General features: G+C 44.5%; 1 protein-coding gene across 1 annotated transcript in view; it reads right to left on the reverse strand.

Annotated features, from left to right (window-relative positions):
- foxo1a (forkhead box O1 a) overlaps nucleotides 1-16265 on the reverse strand; it is a 32382-nt gene extending 16117 nt beyond the window's left edge. Inside the window, exon 1 of the mRNA XM_078792703.1 lies at nucleotides 15277-16265. Coding sequence (XP_078648829.1) covers nucleotides 15277-15891 — 615 coding nt within the window. The 5' untranslated portion in view covers nucleotides 15892-16265. The remainder of the gene's footprint in view (nucleotides 1-15276) is intronic.
- Nucleotides 16266-17056: the final 791 nt, after the last annotated feature.

A 17056-nucleotide genomic window follows, 5' to 3' on the forward strand; every position in this document is an offset into this window, starting at 1 on the left:
CGTTGTCGTGTTGGAAGACCCAGCCACGACCCATCTTCAATGCTCTGACAGAGGGAAGGAGGTTGTTCCCCAAAATCTCACAATACACGGCCCCAGTCATCCTCTCTTTAATGCAGTGCACTCGTCCTGTCCCATGTGCAGAAAAACACCCCCAAAGCATGATGCTACCACCCCCATGCTTCACAGTAGGGATGGTGTTCTTCGGATTGTACTCTTCATTCTTCTTCCTCCAAACACGCTTATTGGAATTATGACCAAAAAGTTCTATTTTGGTCTCATCTGACCATAAAACTTTCTCCCATGACTCCTCTGTATCATCCAAATGGTCATATGCAAACTTAAGACGGGCCTTGACATGTGCTGGTTTAAGCAGGGGAACCTTTCGTGCCATGCATGATTTCACATCATGACGTCTTAGTGTATTACCTACAGTAACCTTGGAAACGGTGGTCCCAGCTCTTTTCAGGTCATTGACCAAGTCCTGTCGTGTAGTTCTGGGCTGATTCCTCACCTTTCTTAGAATCATTGAGACCCCACGAGGTGATATCTTGCATGGGGCTCCACTCCGATTGAGATTGACCGTCATGTTTAGCTTCTTCCATTTTCTAATGATAGCTCCAACAGTGGACCTTTTTTCACCAAGCTGCTTGGTAATTGCTCCGTAGCCCTTTCCAGCCTTGTGGAGGTGTACAATTTTGTCTCTGGTGTCTTTGGACAGCTCTTTGGTCTTCGCCATGTTACAAGTTAAAGTCTTACTGATTGTATGGGGTGGACAGGTGTCTTTATGCAGCTAACGACCTCAAACAGGTGCATCTGATTCAGGATGATACATGGAGTGCAGGTGGACTTCTAATGGGCAGACTAACAGGTCTTTCAGGGTCAGAATTCTAGATGATACACAGGTGTTCAAATACTTATTTGCAGCTGTATCACACAAATAAATTGTTAAAAAATCATGCATTGTGATTTCTGGATTTTTCTTTTTAGTTTATCTCTCTCACAGTGGACATGCACCTACGATGAAAATTTCAGACCCCTCCATGATTTCTAAGTGGGAGAAATAGCAAAATAGCAGGGTGTTCAAATACTTATTTTCTTCACTGTATATATAGATATTGTAAGTATATTGTATTGTAAGTGTATATGTGAGAAAGAATAATAGTATGCATGTCTGAAATAAATTAAGAAAAGAAAGAAAAAAGAAGATGGTGGAAAACATCTCAGGTGGGATCTCAAGGAATCTCTCAGGACCGTCAAGGGAGAAGAAAACTTTCTTCCACCTTTCAATGTCCCATGTTTGATTTTCCTACTACTTCCAATTCTGATGGTTATGGCACCACACTCGGCACCAGTATTGACCATTATCTGGGCCCAGGATGCTCCCATGTCATGACGGACAACCAATGGGATTCTCTGGCAACCTCTGGATGTTTGTGAGAAGTTCGAAATGACCATCTTACTGCATGAAGTAGTGATGAAAGTGGAGTGTGAATAAGTACACCTACTCACATTGCAGTACAATAATTAGGGTATATAAATGTGCAACGGTCTCCTAATGGGACAACGCCCGCAAAGAGGAAGAACACGAAGGAAGAGGAAGAAGAATCTCGTGTCACGCTTCAAGCGTTGCTTGCTGCTTGTGGCGACATCACAGCCGTGGCGAGGCAAAACACACTGTGTGCGCCCACTTCCTGTATGCAAACTGCAGTACGGGAAAGGGGCTGAGATGTGACGAGGAAGAATCAGACTGCCGCTCGCCTTGTCAGCCGTAAACGCCACTTAACTAAGCATGCAATGCTGCAACACGCCGTGCGCATGCCTGAGGCGCCTCCTTTGACCTTGACACCAATTTGCACTCAGCGGCACGCTTCCTGATCACATTGTACACTAATAGTGATGTAACAGAACGGCGCCATCAGCGTTCAGCACGTGTTATGCGTTTTATATACACAGCTTCAGAAGTTCATTCATTCATTTATTTTCTACCGCTTTTTCCTCATGAGGGTCGCGGAGGTGCTGGAGCCTATCCCAGCTGTTTTCGGGCGAGAGGCGGGGTACACCCTGGACTGGTCGCCAGCCAATCACAGGGCACATATAGACAAACAACCATTCACACTCACATTCATACCTATGGACAATTTGGAGTCGCCAATTAACCTAGCATGTTTTTGGAATGTGGGAGGAAACCGGAGTACCCGGAGAAAACCCACGCATGCACTGGGAGAACATGCAAACTCCACACAGAGATGGCCGAGGGTGGGATTGAACCCTGGTCTCCTAGCTGTGAGGTCTGTGTGCTAACCACTCGCCCGCCGTGCCGCCTGCTTCAGAAGTTTTTAACAGAAAATTTCAACTGTTTTTCAGAGTAAAATTACATATTTTCTCATATTTTCCTGTTTATTCTTGTAAAATTCCAACTTTTACTCCCATTGTGGCTTTTTTTCCTCATAAAATGGCAGCATGTTTCCTTTTTCGGGTAGACACACAACTGTTTCATACTTGTTTTACCAAGAGACAAAGATTTGGTTTGAGCTCACTAACATTGGACGTCGTGGGAGTTGCCTATTTTTACTCTAAAGAAGAAAAAAAAAGTGACCTGAATATTAACCAATCTACAGCCATATTGGTACTGTAGCAGCTAACACCAAAAATGACAGACGGAAGAGTGGACACCTAGCTCTCCAAAACCAAACAAGACGCTGGTTTGTTGTCAGCCTGTTTTTGAGCACACGTCTTGTGCTGGAAGACACAGCCATCCCGATGTTAGCGAACGTAGAAAGTGCCGTCCATGTTTTTATGATGATGTTGTTGACAAAGTAGCGTAAGCTCCTGGGCCGAATCAAGATGTTTGGGCAATGTTTTAAATCATTAAGATACGGCCAGATACTGGAAGTAGTACACCTAGATCAAGGTTCTCCTTGGCACTATCACTAGCAAAAGGCTGGGCTGCATTGTATTTTTTTTCACCGAGCAGGGCACATATCAAAAAACCCAAATCAGATCTATAATCCAGACCACGAGAGCTGAGACGTGTTGCCGTCTGATTTGTGGACAAATCTGTGTGACAATGCCAATGGAACAAAAGGCATCTTCTCTCAAACAAAGCCCATCTTCTTCTCCTATATAAGGAGCCGCACGGAAAGAAGAAAGAAGACCAAACGCTGGACGTCCTCCATTTTTGTCCTCAGTTTTTGGTCGTTATTGAGTTGATGGGCCGCTGCCACAATGTCATGCTATTCAGGAAAGGCCATCCCATAAACACGCAAACCAGGTAAGGCAAGATGAACCAAAAATATCTGCTCAAGCTCGCGTACGCACTTGTAAGCACGTATCATTGTGTGCTACATGCCGGCCCCGTCTGACAGACTCCACGCATAATCGCTTCAGGGCGGGAGTTGAACAATGTGGGTCTGGGTAATGCCTGTGGTTTGGGGCCCTCGGCAGTCAGCGGTCCCGTAAAAGTGTTACTCTGCTCAGTGTGTGTCCCCAACTACACACACACACACACACAACAATACGAGATGGTGCTCTTGGGAGTGTGAGCAACACATGACCTTTGCACTGAAATTATACACTGAGCTCTTCCTTTTACACAGCACAGGTCAGCTGATCTCTGGTCCATGTTTCTGGGCCGATGTGCCACGCCAGCGCCAAAACAACGGGTCACGTGCACCGCTACCAGCGGTCTCAGTCAAGAAAACAATGTGACTCACCCCAAATAGATGTTTACCTGACCACGGCGCTATTCCTACTGGGCGGCGTGCTGACTGAATGCAGTAGCGGCGCCTTGCCATCTCAATAATCTCACCTTTGGCGCCGCTTGTGTGAGGCCGAGCCGGGTGGAAACGCCGTCGGGCCGCTTTGCAGGGAAGTTTCCTGGACTCGTTCCTGATGAATAAACGTTTCACGCACACAAAGCCAGTGGCTACCATTTGTAAACAGCTTTAACAAGCGCTGGACTCACTTTCTGACCATAAAACTCTCGAAATGCAACAAAGTGGCCATCGCACGCTTGTTGATGAATCAACATGGAGGGCCAACATTTGTTTTTTCTACCTATGAAATATTTTACTTTGCAAGTACCACCAATTTTACTACCTTCTACATTTGTAGAGGTCCAGGGGTGTCCAAATGCTTTTCCAGTGGGGGCCATGTAGCTATTACTGCTACTACTGATATTCTGGAAAGCAACACATTTTTCATTTCATTTTTATTTGTGTCTGGAACCAGTTGAAACAATAAACAAGGAATCAGTACAGTGGTGGGCAAACTACGGCCCGGGGGCGTCATCCGGACCGCCAAGTGTTTGAATACGGCCTGCCCGTTCTGTCCAAGGTACTGAATTTAAACTTAATATACAACCTGGCATCATGGCTTGAGCCAGGGCCGTCAATAGGTTCTGAGGACGGGGGCGAGGGGGAGGGGCCTAGCCCCCTGGAGATGCACATGATATGAATGAATGGAGTAGAAATTATTAAAATACACAAAATCCCAAAAACAAATAACGAACAAGAACCGGGATATAACTTTCCCACTTTTGGACAGATTTAGTAGAGATACTCAATTGTTTTAGGCCACCATTAAATTTACACACAAAAAGTACAAAAAGTACACACAATCTACACTGCAAAACTGCTGCTCAAGCTCTGCAACCATTCTGTCCAATGGACAGTGATCAATTATATAATGATAATTATTATATTATTAATTAACCAATTATTATTACTATCCGGTTGCACAACGGTCGAGTGGTTAGCGCGCAGACCTCACAGCTAGGAGACCAGAGTTCAATTCCACCCTCGGCCATCTCTGTGTGAGTTTTCGCCGGGTACTCTGGTTTCCTCCCACATTCCAAAAACATGCTAGGTTAATTGGCGACTCCAAATTGTCCATAGGTATGAATGTGAGTGTGAATGGTTGTTTGTCTAAATGTGCCCTGTGATTGGCTGGCCTCCAGTCCAGGGTGTACCCCGCCTCTCGCCTGAAGACAGCTGGGATAGGCTCCAGCACCCCCGCGACCCTCGTGAGGAAAAGCGGTAGAAAATGAATGAATGAATTATTACTATCATCATTATTCTTCTTCTAGTATTAGCCTGCTTAATGGATTGCTAATTAGCCTGCTTTTGCCCGATAATGTGAAATTTGAGATTGGACTTTTTTTTTGTAAAAAAAAAAAAGTTAAAAAAAAGACATAAAAAATAAACAAAAATATCAAATTATTTAGGGCTGAAGCCCCTCTAAAATAGGCCTAATGATGCCACTAGCTTGAGCCAACCTTTTGATGGTAGCTGTTTTATCAATTTGTTGTTTACACATGCTCCTGAAAAAAGGGACACAACACACACACATTTACAGATACAATACTTCTGGGTTTGTAAAATAATGATAGTTTTCTTTTTTTTTTTAATCACTAGTACAGCCCCTCTAAAATAAATATTCAAATAAATAGATGAAAAGCTCTGAAGTACTCCATTAGCACTCCCATCTTGGAGCCCCGTTCCCCATCCCAACTGAACAATGGTGGCACACTGCCTGTCTTTACTTGAAGGCCAAGTATTCTCAAACAGGAGATTTTAACCATGAAAAGAGGCTTTTCAAGCGCTGGCTTCTCCTAGGCGCCAGAACAACAATAATATTCATCACCAAAATAATCCATAGCCAACTTGTTGGCTGGAAATATGTACAAAAAACATCTGATGCTTTCCAACCACTTTATGCTACTACTGCTTTAAATTTGACCTATGATGCCTTTTCCACTATAATGAGCTATAACTGTCGTTAGAATGTTGTATTCTTGTGTTAAACCATGACAAAGTTTCAGATAATGAGGTGTGCGCATTTGGAATTGATACCTGAAAGAAGTTTGAACTCTCTTCCTTATATGGGCGGTACTTACATATATGGTACAAGCTGTAGGCTTGTAGCAGTAGCTCCTAACCACTTTTCAGGTCGCTCTCCAAAGGCTTTATTATCACTAATACTTACTATCATTTATTATTATACTCCTGTACCCACAAAATTAGAAAGTGGGGTATGGCAAACCGTTATAAGTCCCCTTTAATGGGTCAGAGGAACTTAAACTGCTGGCTAACCAGGACATTTGATTGGATGTTATTTTCCTAAGTAAACAGACAAAAACACAACTTGTGTACCTCCAATCTAATTTCCTGCCTCCTCTGCTTCTCTGAATTTTCCTCCTCACAGCGGGAGCGTTTGCTGAAGGAGTGCCGGCTCGCAGAGCAGGAGGACAAAAGAGAAAGGAAAAAAAAAAAAAAAAGCACAAAGCGGTTGTGAAATTGTTGGCGGTGCTTCTCAAGCTTGTTGCTCAATCCAACAAAGGCCGGACCGACGATGTTGTGACATCACAGCGAATGCGCCGATGACGTTTGACAGTCAGATGCATCGTATTACACACACATTAGGAGGACAATGGACTCCTGGGCTGCCACCATCTTCCAATGACTTTCTGGTCCAACCAGCACTTCCAGAAATTGAGTGACCTTGAATTGTCAACTTAGAATAAGACATTTTTGGCTGCTTAAGTAATTGTATGAATGTTTGTCTTACATTCAAATGGATTAAACTTCACTCAATATTACACCTTAAAGTTCATTTTTATATCTTTGGAAAATGTGTGCACAATGTTGGGCATGGAAAAGGTAGAAACACTTACATCAGAGTCCACTAATGAAGCTTATATTAGTGTAGAGCCAACCTTGGGACCCCAACCGTACCCCTACTTCTGTCAAGACCAGAGTAATAAAAGTCATCCTAAAGTCATTCTTAGCAAAATGAAAACATACTCTTCTACTCCTGAACGTTACACACAAAGGTTACAACTTTATCAAAACATGCACTCTTACTGTGTTTGGCTGTGCTATTATTTTTCAGACAAATACAGAGGTTGGTGGCGCTGTTATTACACCTCAAAGCAAACATGGAAATCACATTGCAATTGGAACAGTCCTAACTTTTACCCGCTGTGTGGCGCCCCTGCCTCCAGAAGTTGGAGCAACTTGAAATTCAATGTGCTCTACAAAATGTCCACTGTAACTTAAAGGGGACCTATTATGCTTTTCCCACTTCCTACTGACTTATAAATGGAGTTAGAATGTTGTATGCTGGTGTCAAACGATGTCAGAGTTTAAGTTAATAAAGTTTGCGCATTTGGAAGTGAGCCCTGAAAGAAGTTTGAAACGCTCGGTTTCAAAAGGCGTGGCAAAACTGCCCCTTTGTGATGTCACAGAGGGGCGGACTTCCTTATATGGGTGTGGCTGAAAGCCAGTTAAAACCTGCTCCCAAGCTCTGCTCCTCTGTTTAGTATGAAACAAGGCAGAAGTTATAACATTTGGTGATTCCGAGGAAGTGAAAAATATTTGCATCTGTCAATCAGCGCGCTCTCGCCGGGAAACGTGCATTAATTTCGGACATGCTGTGCGTCTACGCTGAGCCCTCACGTCCGGCTTCTGAGCTCCATCGCACCAACAACGCCTCTGACAAAGTGTGTGGGACAATGAGCACTCTTCCTCGGGCAGGCAAAGTTGCCACACGTCCGGCTTCTCTTGAGCTCCATGTTACCACTTCATACATAAGTTCATACGTAAGTCAGAGGTCTCCAGCTGCCAGTAGCTCCTAAACACTTTTCAAATAGCGCGCCAAAGACTTTATTCATTTATCATCAACTCCCATACCCACTAAATTAGAAAGTGGGGTTTGTTCATAGTTAGGAAGCACTTTGGGCATGTGACCAATTACAGCGAAGTGAGTGTGCACAGAGGTGGGCCGTGGGTGAAATACATTTTAAAAGACGGTTTTGGTGGGAAGCATAAATCCAAGGAAATACAGCTGGAATAGGTGCAGATTCTGGAGAATCTCAAAGTTTTCTGTGCAGGTTATTGTGTGTAGCTGCTCTATAGGAGTCCACAACAAAGGCTAAAAAAAATTGCATAATAGGTCCCCTTTAAGGGTGTTTTCCAAAATCTGGTACACACCTTCAGGGGACAAACAAGCATATGTGTGTAATATTTGAGCAAGATTGGTTTAAAAATATGGAAATTGAGGAAAATCTATTCACAGGGACACAAGTGGGACTTACCAACTAACTGTCCATAAACTTTTGATTTGTCTACTGATGATAAAACTTTGAGGATATCTGTATTACATGTATGCTGACAGGTTTTCCAGAGCAATTTTACCGCAACACATAGGGGGCGCCAAAGTCATCATTTCCAGGCATATCAAAGAATAAGGGAACCCACGTGGTTCCCTCATTTGAATTTGTGTAAGCCCACTCTTCTGATTCTGAACTGTTGCACACAAGCAGGTGAAAAATTGTCAAACCATGCACCATTACTGTGTTGCTTGTGCTATTCCTTTTTTGACAAATACACCACATGGTGGCGCTGTTATTCAACTCTGATTGACCTTCTCACACAGGTCAATGTGCTCTACAAAAAACACCCGCTGTAGCTTAGGCGTGCTTCACCGAATCACGACAAAATTTGGTGCCCAGATTTAGGAGACTAACAAGCACATGTGTGTAAAATTTTAACAAGATTGGTTGAGAAACGTGACTGCAAACAAAACATCTTTGCAGGGACATGAGACGTACGTGAGACGTAGAAACTAATTGTCCTCAAGTTATTGATAATTGCTGTGATGATGATAAAACTTTGAGGATATCTATATTACATGTACGTTGACATGTCTTAAAAGGCACGCCACAACCCACAGGGGGCAAAAGAAGGAATAACTAGGCCGGAATGAAAAAAAAAAGAGGAGAGAAAGATGTGTTGGAATGTTCCCTGTGTCGGCGCGGGTGTCTGTCTGCCATGGTGTCTGTGCATCTGCCAGCAGCAGGGCTTTAATTATGAGGCCCAGGTTATCCGCACTCACACACACACACACACACACGCAGACACGCACTCACACATGAACACACACCACCTCTAACACAGTGCCTCACAGTTCCGCTGACTAACCAGTGGCACCAGACTTTGGCCTGCGGCTCCCTGATTCCAGTAAATGTCTTCTTATGCAACTGCTAACAAGTGGCAAACAGTCTGAACTGCTTTCCTTTCTATGCTCTTCATTTTCTTACGGTGGGACAAAGGTGGCAGTGGTAGCTGTGTATGGTGGTGTTTGCAGCAACCTCTCATAACACAAAGTGCGGTGTGGTCTTGGTAAGCATAAAGAGAGAGGAATGGAAAAGGCAGGCGGGCGGGCGGCCGGGGGCAGGAAATGGGCGTCCAGCTCTTTGCCTGAGAAACACAGCTGCCCCTTCTGTCTTGGGGCTATGCCAAGCCTGGACTCCTCCACAGCTTCCAGGGGGTGACGTACGTGTGTGTGTGTGTGTGTGTGTGTGTGTGAAACGGGAGAAACAGGAGTACTGCTGTTCTTATCCAATCCCTCACACACCCCTACCTCCGCCACCCTCCCACCCTCGTCCCACTAATACACATTCAGACGCTGAGCTTGTTTCGGAAGCGCGATGACCAAATCAGCTTTGCGATCGCTGGGACTAGAATGCCTTCATTCTTAGCTTAAGGCTGGCATTTGTGGGGGAAAAAAAAAGCATTGAGATATGCGAATTAGATTTGGAACTTGTTTACAGATCTTGTCCCCAATTACCACCACCCGTTATGATCCATTCGTTATCAATAATTGACCTATGAATGATACTGTCATAAAAAGTGGCCTTCTCATGAGATTCTAACAGTGAAAATGTGTCCGTAGAGCCCACCCTTTCAGGAAGGACATGACAAAAGAAAAAGGCTTTGCTACACATCTTAAAATGCAGCATGGAGCTCAGTCAGCTGCAGATGTAGGAGCTGGTCAGAACTGAGTTTTTCGTCAGGAAAAGGGCTAAGCTAACATGAAGTTGCTTTTGAAATATGAGGCATCAAATATTGGCATCACATACTATAACTATGCTAGTGTTGCTAATGTGTGTGTCCTTCTGTCGGGAACATATTTTGAAACCAAATAAACCACAGTTGGCGGCACGGCGGTTGAGTGGTTAGCGCGCAGACCTAACAGCTAGGAGGACCAGGGTTCGATTCCACCCTTGGCCATCTCTGTGTGGAGTTTGCATGTTCTCCCCGTGCATGCGTGGGTTTTCCTCTTTTCAAAATGAAAAGTTAAAATCACTTTTGACTGTTTTATGCTTTTTTAAGGTAAGTTAGATTATTTTGAATTTTGGTGTCAATCTGGCACCCTGATGAAGAATGGCTGTGAATTTCATGCCATGTACCATGTTTTTTTCAAAATGGCAGAGGAGGCGTTTATACCGGAGTAATATTGTAAGCACTTTTGCTTGATATTCTCCAAATACTTCCTCGGGCCGGATGAAATTGCAGCATGGGCTGGATTTGGCCCCCGAGCCAGAGTTTGACACCTGTGCCCTATTGGATTTTTCAAAGGTCAAACAAATGAGACACTAAGCTCAACTCAATGAAACCAGCAGCCGCTTTTTCAGACTCCAAACGTATCTGATGTGTTGACAGCAAAAGCGTGAGCGGCGCTAGCGGGGGCGTGCGCATGCTAACGACCGGCCGGGTGGCCGTTTGGCCAGAGCCCGCTCGGACCGGTGTGTTTGTCCGCTGCAGTTTGTTTTGAGGCGTGGGAGAGTGTTTACCGGAGTAGGCTGAGGAATGTCGGGTCAGGAGAGCGGCGTGTACAGAGGGAACCCACGGCCATATTGATCGGCGTGCTGACATCAAAGCGCGGTCCAGTAAATATTTGCGCAGTGACACATGGCGTGCAGAAACACGAGAAAGTACAGACGAGCGAGTGTGCGAGTGCCGCAATCGTGGCTCGGCCAAGATGATTATTCAAAAACAACACAGCACGTCAGAAAGAAAACAGTGCAGCACAGAGTTCTTCTTATTTTTGGCGCAATATGCTCTCCTTCCTGTTGGACGGTGTCCGCCAGCCCAGACCCCGCTCAGAGAGCTCCTGTAAGCCGCTCCCACCTGGTGCAACCGCCCAAGAGAATTCACACCGTGGCAGGCGGCCATGACAGTCACGCAGCCCGTCGCCGTGACTCAGCTGGCGAGCTTGCGTCGTTTCGAGACGGGCCAGCGCGCCAAAAGCGGCGCCGCCAGAGGAGTTTTGGCGGGATGGCGTCGGGAGAGTGGGTGGAAATGGTGATGCTGATTCGCAACGCGGATTTCACAATAATACCAGCGCACATAGCGATACAGACCTGACTGCATTGATAAATCATATCTACCGTCTACAAAGGATATCTAATAGTTAATAATAATTAATAATTAATAATTGATCAAAGCATATATTTTTCATCACCTTTGTGCTTTTAGTCAATGTAACTGTACTGCAGATGATCGAAATAAATATGTCCACGCTAATATACATGCATAACAATACTATTTTTCATTCATTTACAATCCGTAAACATGTGAAGGCTTACCCAACAGACAGTTACCCAGCATGACTTGTGGGATAGAAATGAGTACAAAATGTTGTTATTATGCAGCTGTGGTGTGTTTTGTTGTGAGAGACAGTGTATGATGTTCGATCACTGCACTTCTTGAAGCAAATGGTGTTCTGTAGGGTAGCCCAGGTTTGATCAGACAGACAAAAATAGATACAAATATTTTTATGGTTTTCTTAATGAGTCCCACTTTTTTTGGGCCAAGGAACGTAAGTCAAGTCATTGATCTTGATCATATTTTTCATGTGGTGAAAGTGAAAACAAATATTGCATTATTACATTTCCAGTAGGCCTGCATGAGAGGGGTTGTTTTAGGACCTAAAAGGTAAAAAGTTCATTCAGTCCAAAAAACAAGAATGCATCAAAATCAGTGTTGCTATCAATTATTGGCCAAGTAGAGCGGGGGCGTCCAAGGTGCAGCCTGGGGGACCATTTGGGGTTAGTTTTTTTAAATTCGCCTGAAAAATGGAGTCTGTAAGATTTTGAAAGAATTAAGTAAAAATGTTTTAAAAATTCTGAAAAATTTGCTGAAAGTAGCAGAAAATTCTAACTAATGTAAAATATTTTTAAAGTCATAGTATCATTAAAAACAACAAAAGAAAAACTTCCACCGATATGAGAAAGCTGAGGTGATGAAATACAGTAGATATAACTTCCTAGCATATTGACATGTGTTGCTTTTTCCTACATCCACTTTTACAAATTTAGATTTTCCCATTGAAAAAAAACATAGGTTCCTGATGACAAAAGTAGCATAAAAAACAACCAAAAAAATCTAAAGTCGTTGAAAAGATTGGATGCAACATTTTTATGACCCATTTGGGACCAAAGGCGTAAAAAGTGACACTTCATTTAAACGTAAAAAGGCTTCAGTGTAAACATGTCAAAACAGGAAAAGACATCCCGATGATGGACAATAAATAAAAATCTTCCATCAATGTGTCACTTTCCAACCCAGACGTGATCGCTCCAACGCCTCTGTGAGTAAACTGAGCAGACAATGTGTGATAGCCCCCGTGTGGAGTGGAGAGAGCCGCCCCCTCCTCCCCTTGCCGCTGTGAATGGCACGCCGCTTTCCCACACTTTCACTCTGTCTACCAGCAACCCCCCCCCCCCTCCATACTCCCACCTCCTCCCCAATGTGGCGCGGCAAGCGAGCGGCGAAGCCTGGCGGAGGCCGAGCGCCCCCTCGCCAAGCCGCTAGCTCCACAACAACAGTTGAGTGAATCCAATCTACTTGTGTCACTAATTAGACTGAAGTCTCAAAAGTGATGCTCTGCACTGCGCTAACCTCCAAAACGCGCCGCAAGTGACGAGGAGGTGATTTTTTTTTCATGAACACATCAAATGTTGACAAGCCTGCAGCGTGACACAAACATCAGCGATCATTACTCACGTGATCAGGGGTTAGTGTCGTTAGTGTTGGTTAATTGTTTCCAGACCACCGCAAAAACTGAATTTAGGAGTAGGATTTCAATATTTTTATATTTAGATCATAGAAAACCTGTTAATGACCTAATTCTTTTTTTTTTACCATTATTAGAGCCCTGAAGACATGAAATAACACCCCTATAGTCACCTCTACACTTCTACTACCCAATATGATAGACATGATAAGCGATAATAAGACATAACTCCCACATTGGCATTAGGCGTGAGTCTATCATCCAGCCTTACTATAAAATAATGGACACTGCTGCACATCTTTGTTTACAACACATTGTGCTACTCTTACTAGGTATGGTAAGGTAAGGTAAAGTAATGTAAGGTAATGTCTCTTCAATGTAACAGTAGTGACCAGTGTACAATACTACACATGACTTGTTTTTCAACATGTTTTCACTGCTAACAAACCTTAGTGAACCACAAAGCAGACATCATTTATTAATTAGTTCATTTTGGAATTAACGCAAGAGAACGATATTCAAACTACAAAATGGTGATGGTCTGATTTCCGAATTGTATGATCATGCAAGGGTATGTTTATTTACAATCTAGCAAAATTTCAAATTTCATGAAGACTTGTGACGCCCATTGAGGTTTTGTGTGAGGTCTTGTTTGTGGCTCTTGTTTGAAATCAGCCGTTTTGTGCGACTTTAGAGTCTTATTTAGCAAACATGTATATAATGGCTTCACTACACATCTTAAAATGCAGCCAGGCACTCTTTCAACAATCTGTCAGTAAGCTCCAGAGATCGCTTCAGCTGCGAAGTTCCAGCATCCAGATGAACACACTTCCATTACCCTACCGTAACTGATAAAATGTACGTAGTATTATACAAGGTCTGGAAGACTAAACAAGAACCCTTTTGGTTTTTAAAGGGCATAAGACACAAAACAGCCACGTTTGCTGAGATCAAAGTTCAAATTAGTGCTGCCACGTCCCAGCAAGGAGGTATTTACAATATGTAACCAGCCCTCCACAAACATTCAGTGACTACTTTTCCGTCGGACAAATAACTCAGTTCATTTTTTTTCCACCAGCAAACCCGTCCCAAGATGTTGGAGCAGGCGAGGTGAGGGTTCACATGGATGCACGCTGCTTGCACCAGTCAGATTTGTGACTCATCCACACTCGTACTGTGTGTCAGGCAACATGGTGGGAATCACAGCATAACAAAATACTCTACTCACAATAACAGTATCAAGGTCCACAATCACAACATATCATAGCAATATTCCTCTCCACAACAACAGGGTGTTCAGACTCAACTATCACACCCAGGTTGGTTCGTTCCCATCAGGTGTTTCAGGACTTTTCCTCCACCTGAAAACAGGCTGGAAATCTCAGGATTTCACCACAAGCTAGCGTGTTTTTTTTCACTCCCTTAATCTGATTGACGGGACTCGGTGCGACGGCTCGACATTAGCGTTGAGCTTCTGTAAACACCCAGGTCAAACAGATGAATAGCCGAACAGCATGTGAACCTTTATAGAAGTTCTTCTTGCCGCTGAGCTCCACCTCATTAATGACTCTCCGCCGTGTGTCGTGGATGGGGGACAACTTCCGCCAGGGGGGGCGGAAACTGTGATGAATGGCACATTTCTCGCCACGTGAAAGGATTACCATCAATTTATTGCCAGACACCATTGAAGTTATGCGTCTCTGAAGGCTGGGGCGATGGGACAGGCCTGTCACGCCACGTCACACCCCTTTTGTGTCATGTTCTGGACCGCCGTTGGGAACCCGTGAAGTCTTAGCTCACGGGTTCCTTTTCATCTGCCTTCATTGACCTTGCATGAATTAGCTTAAATCATGTGTTTCCATCTTGGCGGGCCAGAACTGGAGCCCTGTTGAGTCAGCGGACTCCACAAATCACATCCAGCTCGGGAGAAGTCAGATGACTGTCATGGTATGGGTAGCGACTTGACGCTTTTAGCGAGGCGGAGGAGGAAGGACACAGTTTGGGGGAGACCACGAAGGAAGCCGATGACAAACGACTCAGCTGTTTTGTTCCACTGAGAGCTTTTACGCAATCTAAAGTGGCATCCAAACATGCGGGCGTAATGACATCATGTGGCATTAATGAATCTTAAACTGAGTCAGCATTGGTGGTATACAGTCCTGGCTGATCAGTACAAAGGGGTTAAGACAGGCTGACAACTGTAATTATAATAAATTAGCCATGAAAAACATTAATAAATTGTTTATCAAGGGTGACAGCCAAACACTGGAACAGGGCTAACACAGCAGAGCTACTCCTTCAAAAAAATCCCCACTGGAAAACTTTCCACGTGGGAGGGGTGGGGGTAGTGTGTAATAATCTAACACTACATCACACACACTAACCAAAACACTACAAAAAAAGCACCCAACCTACCTTCCATCCTGCAGAGCTGTTGCTGTCCCCTTTATCCTTGAAATAAGGCACACTCTTCACCATCCAGTCATAGATCTGAGACAGAGTTAGTCGGTTCTCGGGGGAACTCTCGATAGCTTTGGTGATGAGGTCTGCATACGACATATTCCCCCATGCGTTCCGCCGGGAGGAGCTGCTCTTCCTCTGGGCAGCGGCTGCTGCTGCTGCCGCGGCGGCCGAGGACGACGAGGTGACCGGGGAGGAGAGCAGTGGCACCTGCTGCTGTTGCTGCTGCTGCTGCTGGAGCTGATGGTTGGGGTGATGCTGATGCTGCTGCTGCTGGGTGGGGGGATGCTGGTGGAGGCACGTCTCCTGACACTGGAAGTCGGTGCACAGGAGCACCGGCTTCTGCTCGGAGAAGTCCTCGCTCTCCTCCAGGAGGCTGAGGTTGTTAATGAACTCGACGTTGCCGGAAGGCTCCTGCTTGACAGACGGCACCGGCGAGGAGGTGTTGGAGTCTCCCGGGTTGATGAACTCCGGCCGGGGCAAGGGCCAAGTGCATGATCGGGGTCTGGGTAGGGGCTCGAAATCCGGGTCTATCTCCACCAGGTGTGGCTGCTGGGCCGCTTCCGCCATGGTTGAGAGATGATGGAGCCGAGTGTTACAATGTCATGTAAAAAACGTGTGAGCTCACCGCGCTGGCAACTTTGCTGGGTGGCGAAAAAGCAGTAAACAAACGTCCGGGAAACGCGGAGCTCCGCCTGGGGTGAAAAAAAGTATGCTCTGGAAGTCACATCCCAAACTGCTTCACAAATTTCAGCCGACAGTGACAAAAAAATGCGAGAAAAAAGAAGCGCAGAAGAAAAAAGCTCGTGTCAGTGCACGGAGATGTTGCGTGCAGCCTGTTGACTCTGAGTGTTGTCAGCATGGACTTTTACTGGAACTGTTGTTTGGCGGCAGGCCCCGCCCACCGGCGACTGACAGCGGCAGGGAACCAATGAATGGCATTTGTGGGCTGACCTAAAAAGAAGAGGCGTGGTTATAATTTTTAGGGCTGGTAAACACAAGTTACCCAAAAGTCTAAATATATATTCCGAAGAATAATAATATATTCACCAATTTAATGTGGGTCAATTGCAACCGTTAGGTACACCAAGCTCCAATACAATAGAAAATAAAACTGTATTTGTAATTGTATTCTAAAAGATATTCATTTCAAATCCACCCATCTATTGCACTTGTCGTCATTCAGGTCACAGGTGAAGCAGGGGACACCCTAAACTGGTCGCCAGCCAATGGCAGAAAACACACTGTAAATTACAAACAAAAATGTATTGACAATGTATTCTCCAATTAGCCTGACATGCATGTTTATGTGGCGTGGGAGGAAAATCTGTAGAAAAGAACAGAACATGCCAACTTCCAATGGTGAGCGTGGCCATTATTTTAACAATATGTTTAATTATTATGGAGTAGTGTCGAGCCACACTTTGTCATACTGACAGGGTTTCTAATATTTAGCTCATTTAGCTGTGTAACCGGGTCAAAATATTGGACACATTTTTCAGTGTGATACAGACTGTGCAGGTCCACAACAATTCAAACTACCACTACAATAATAAGCAAAGTGTTAAATAAATACCTGGTTGGATCTTAGTGCTGGTGAACCTCTTTGAGAGTCCAGTAATATCCACTAATACTTGTAGATATTGTACAATTAAGCTACAATTGAGTATAAGGTTAAAATGCAATGACATTGGAAGCAATAAGAACTGGCTTTACTATTATACAATTGAAGAGT

The sequence above is a fragment of the Doryrhamphus excisus genome, linkage group LG8 (genome assembly GCF_037039965.1).
Source record: "Doryrhamphus excisus strain RoL-2023G ecotype Guam linkage group LG8, RoL_Dexc_Guam_v1.1, whole genome shotgun sequence".
NCBI lineage: Eukaryota > Metazoa > Chordata > Actinopteri > Syngnathiformes > Syngnathidae > Doryrhamphus > Doryrhamphus excisus.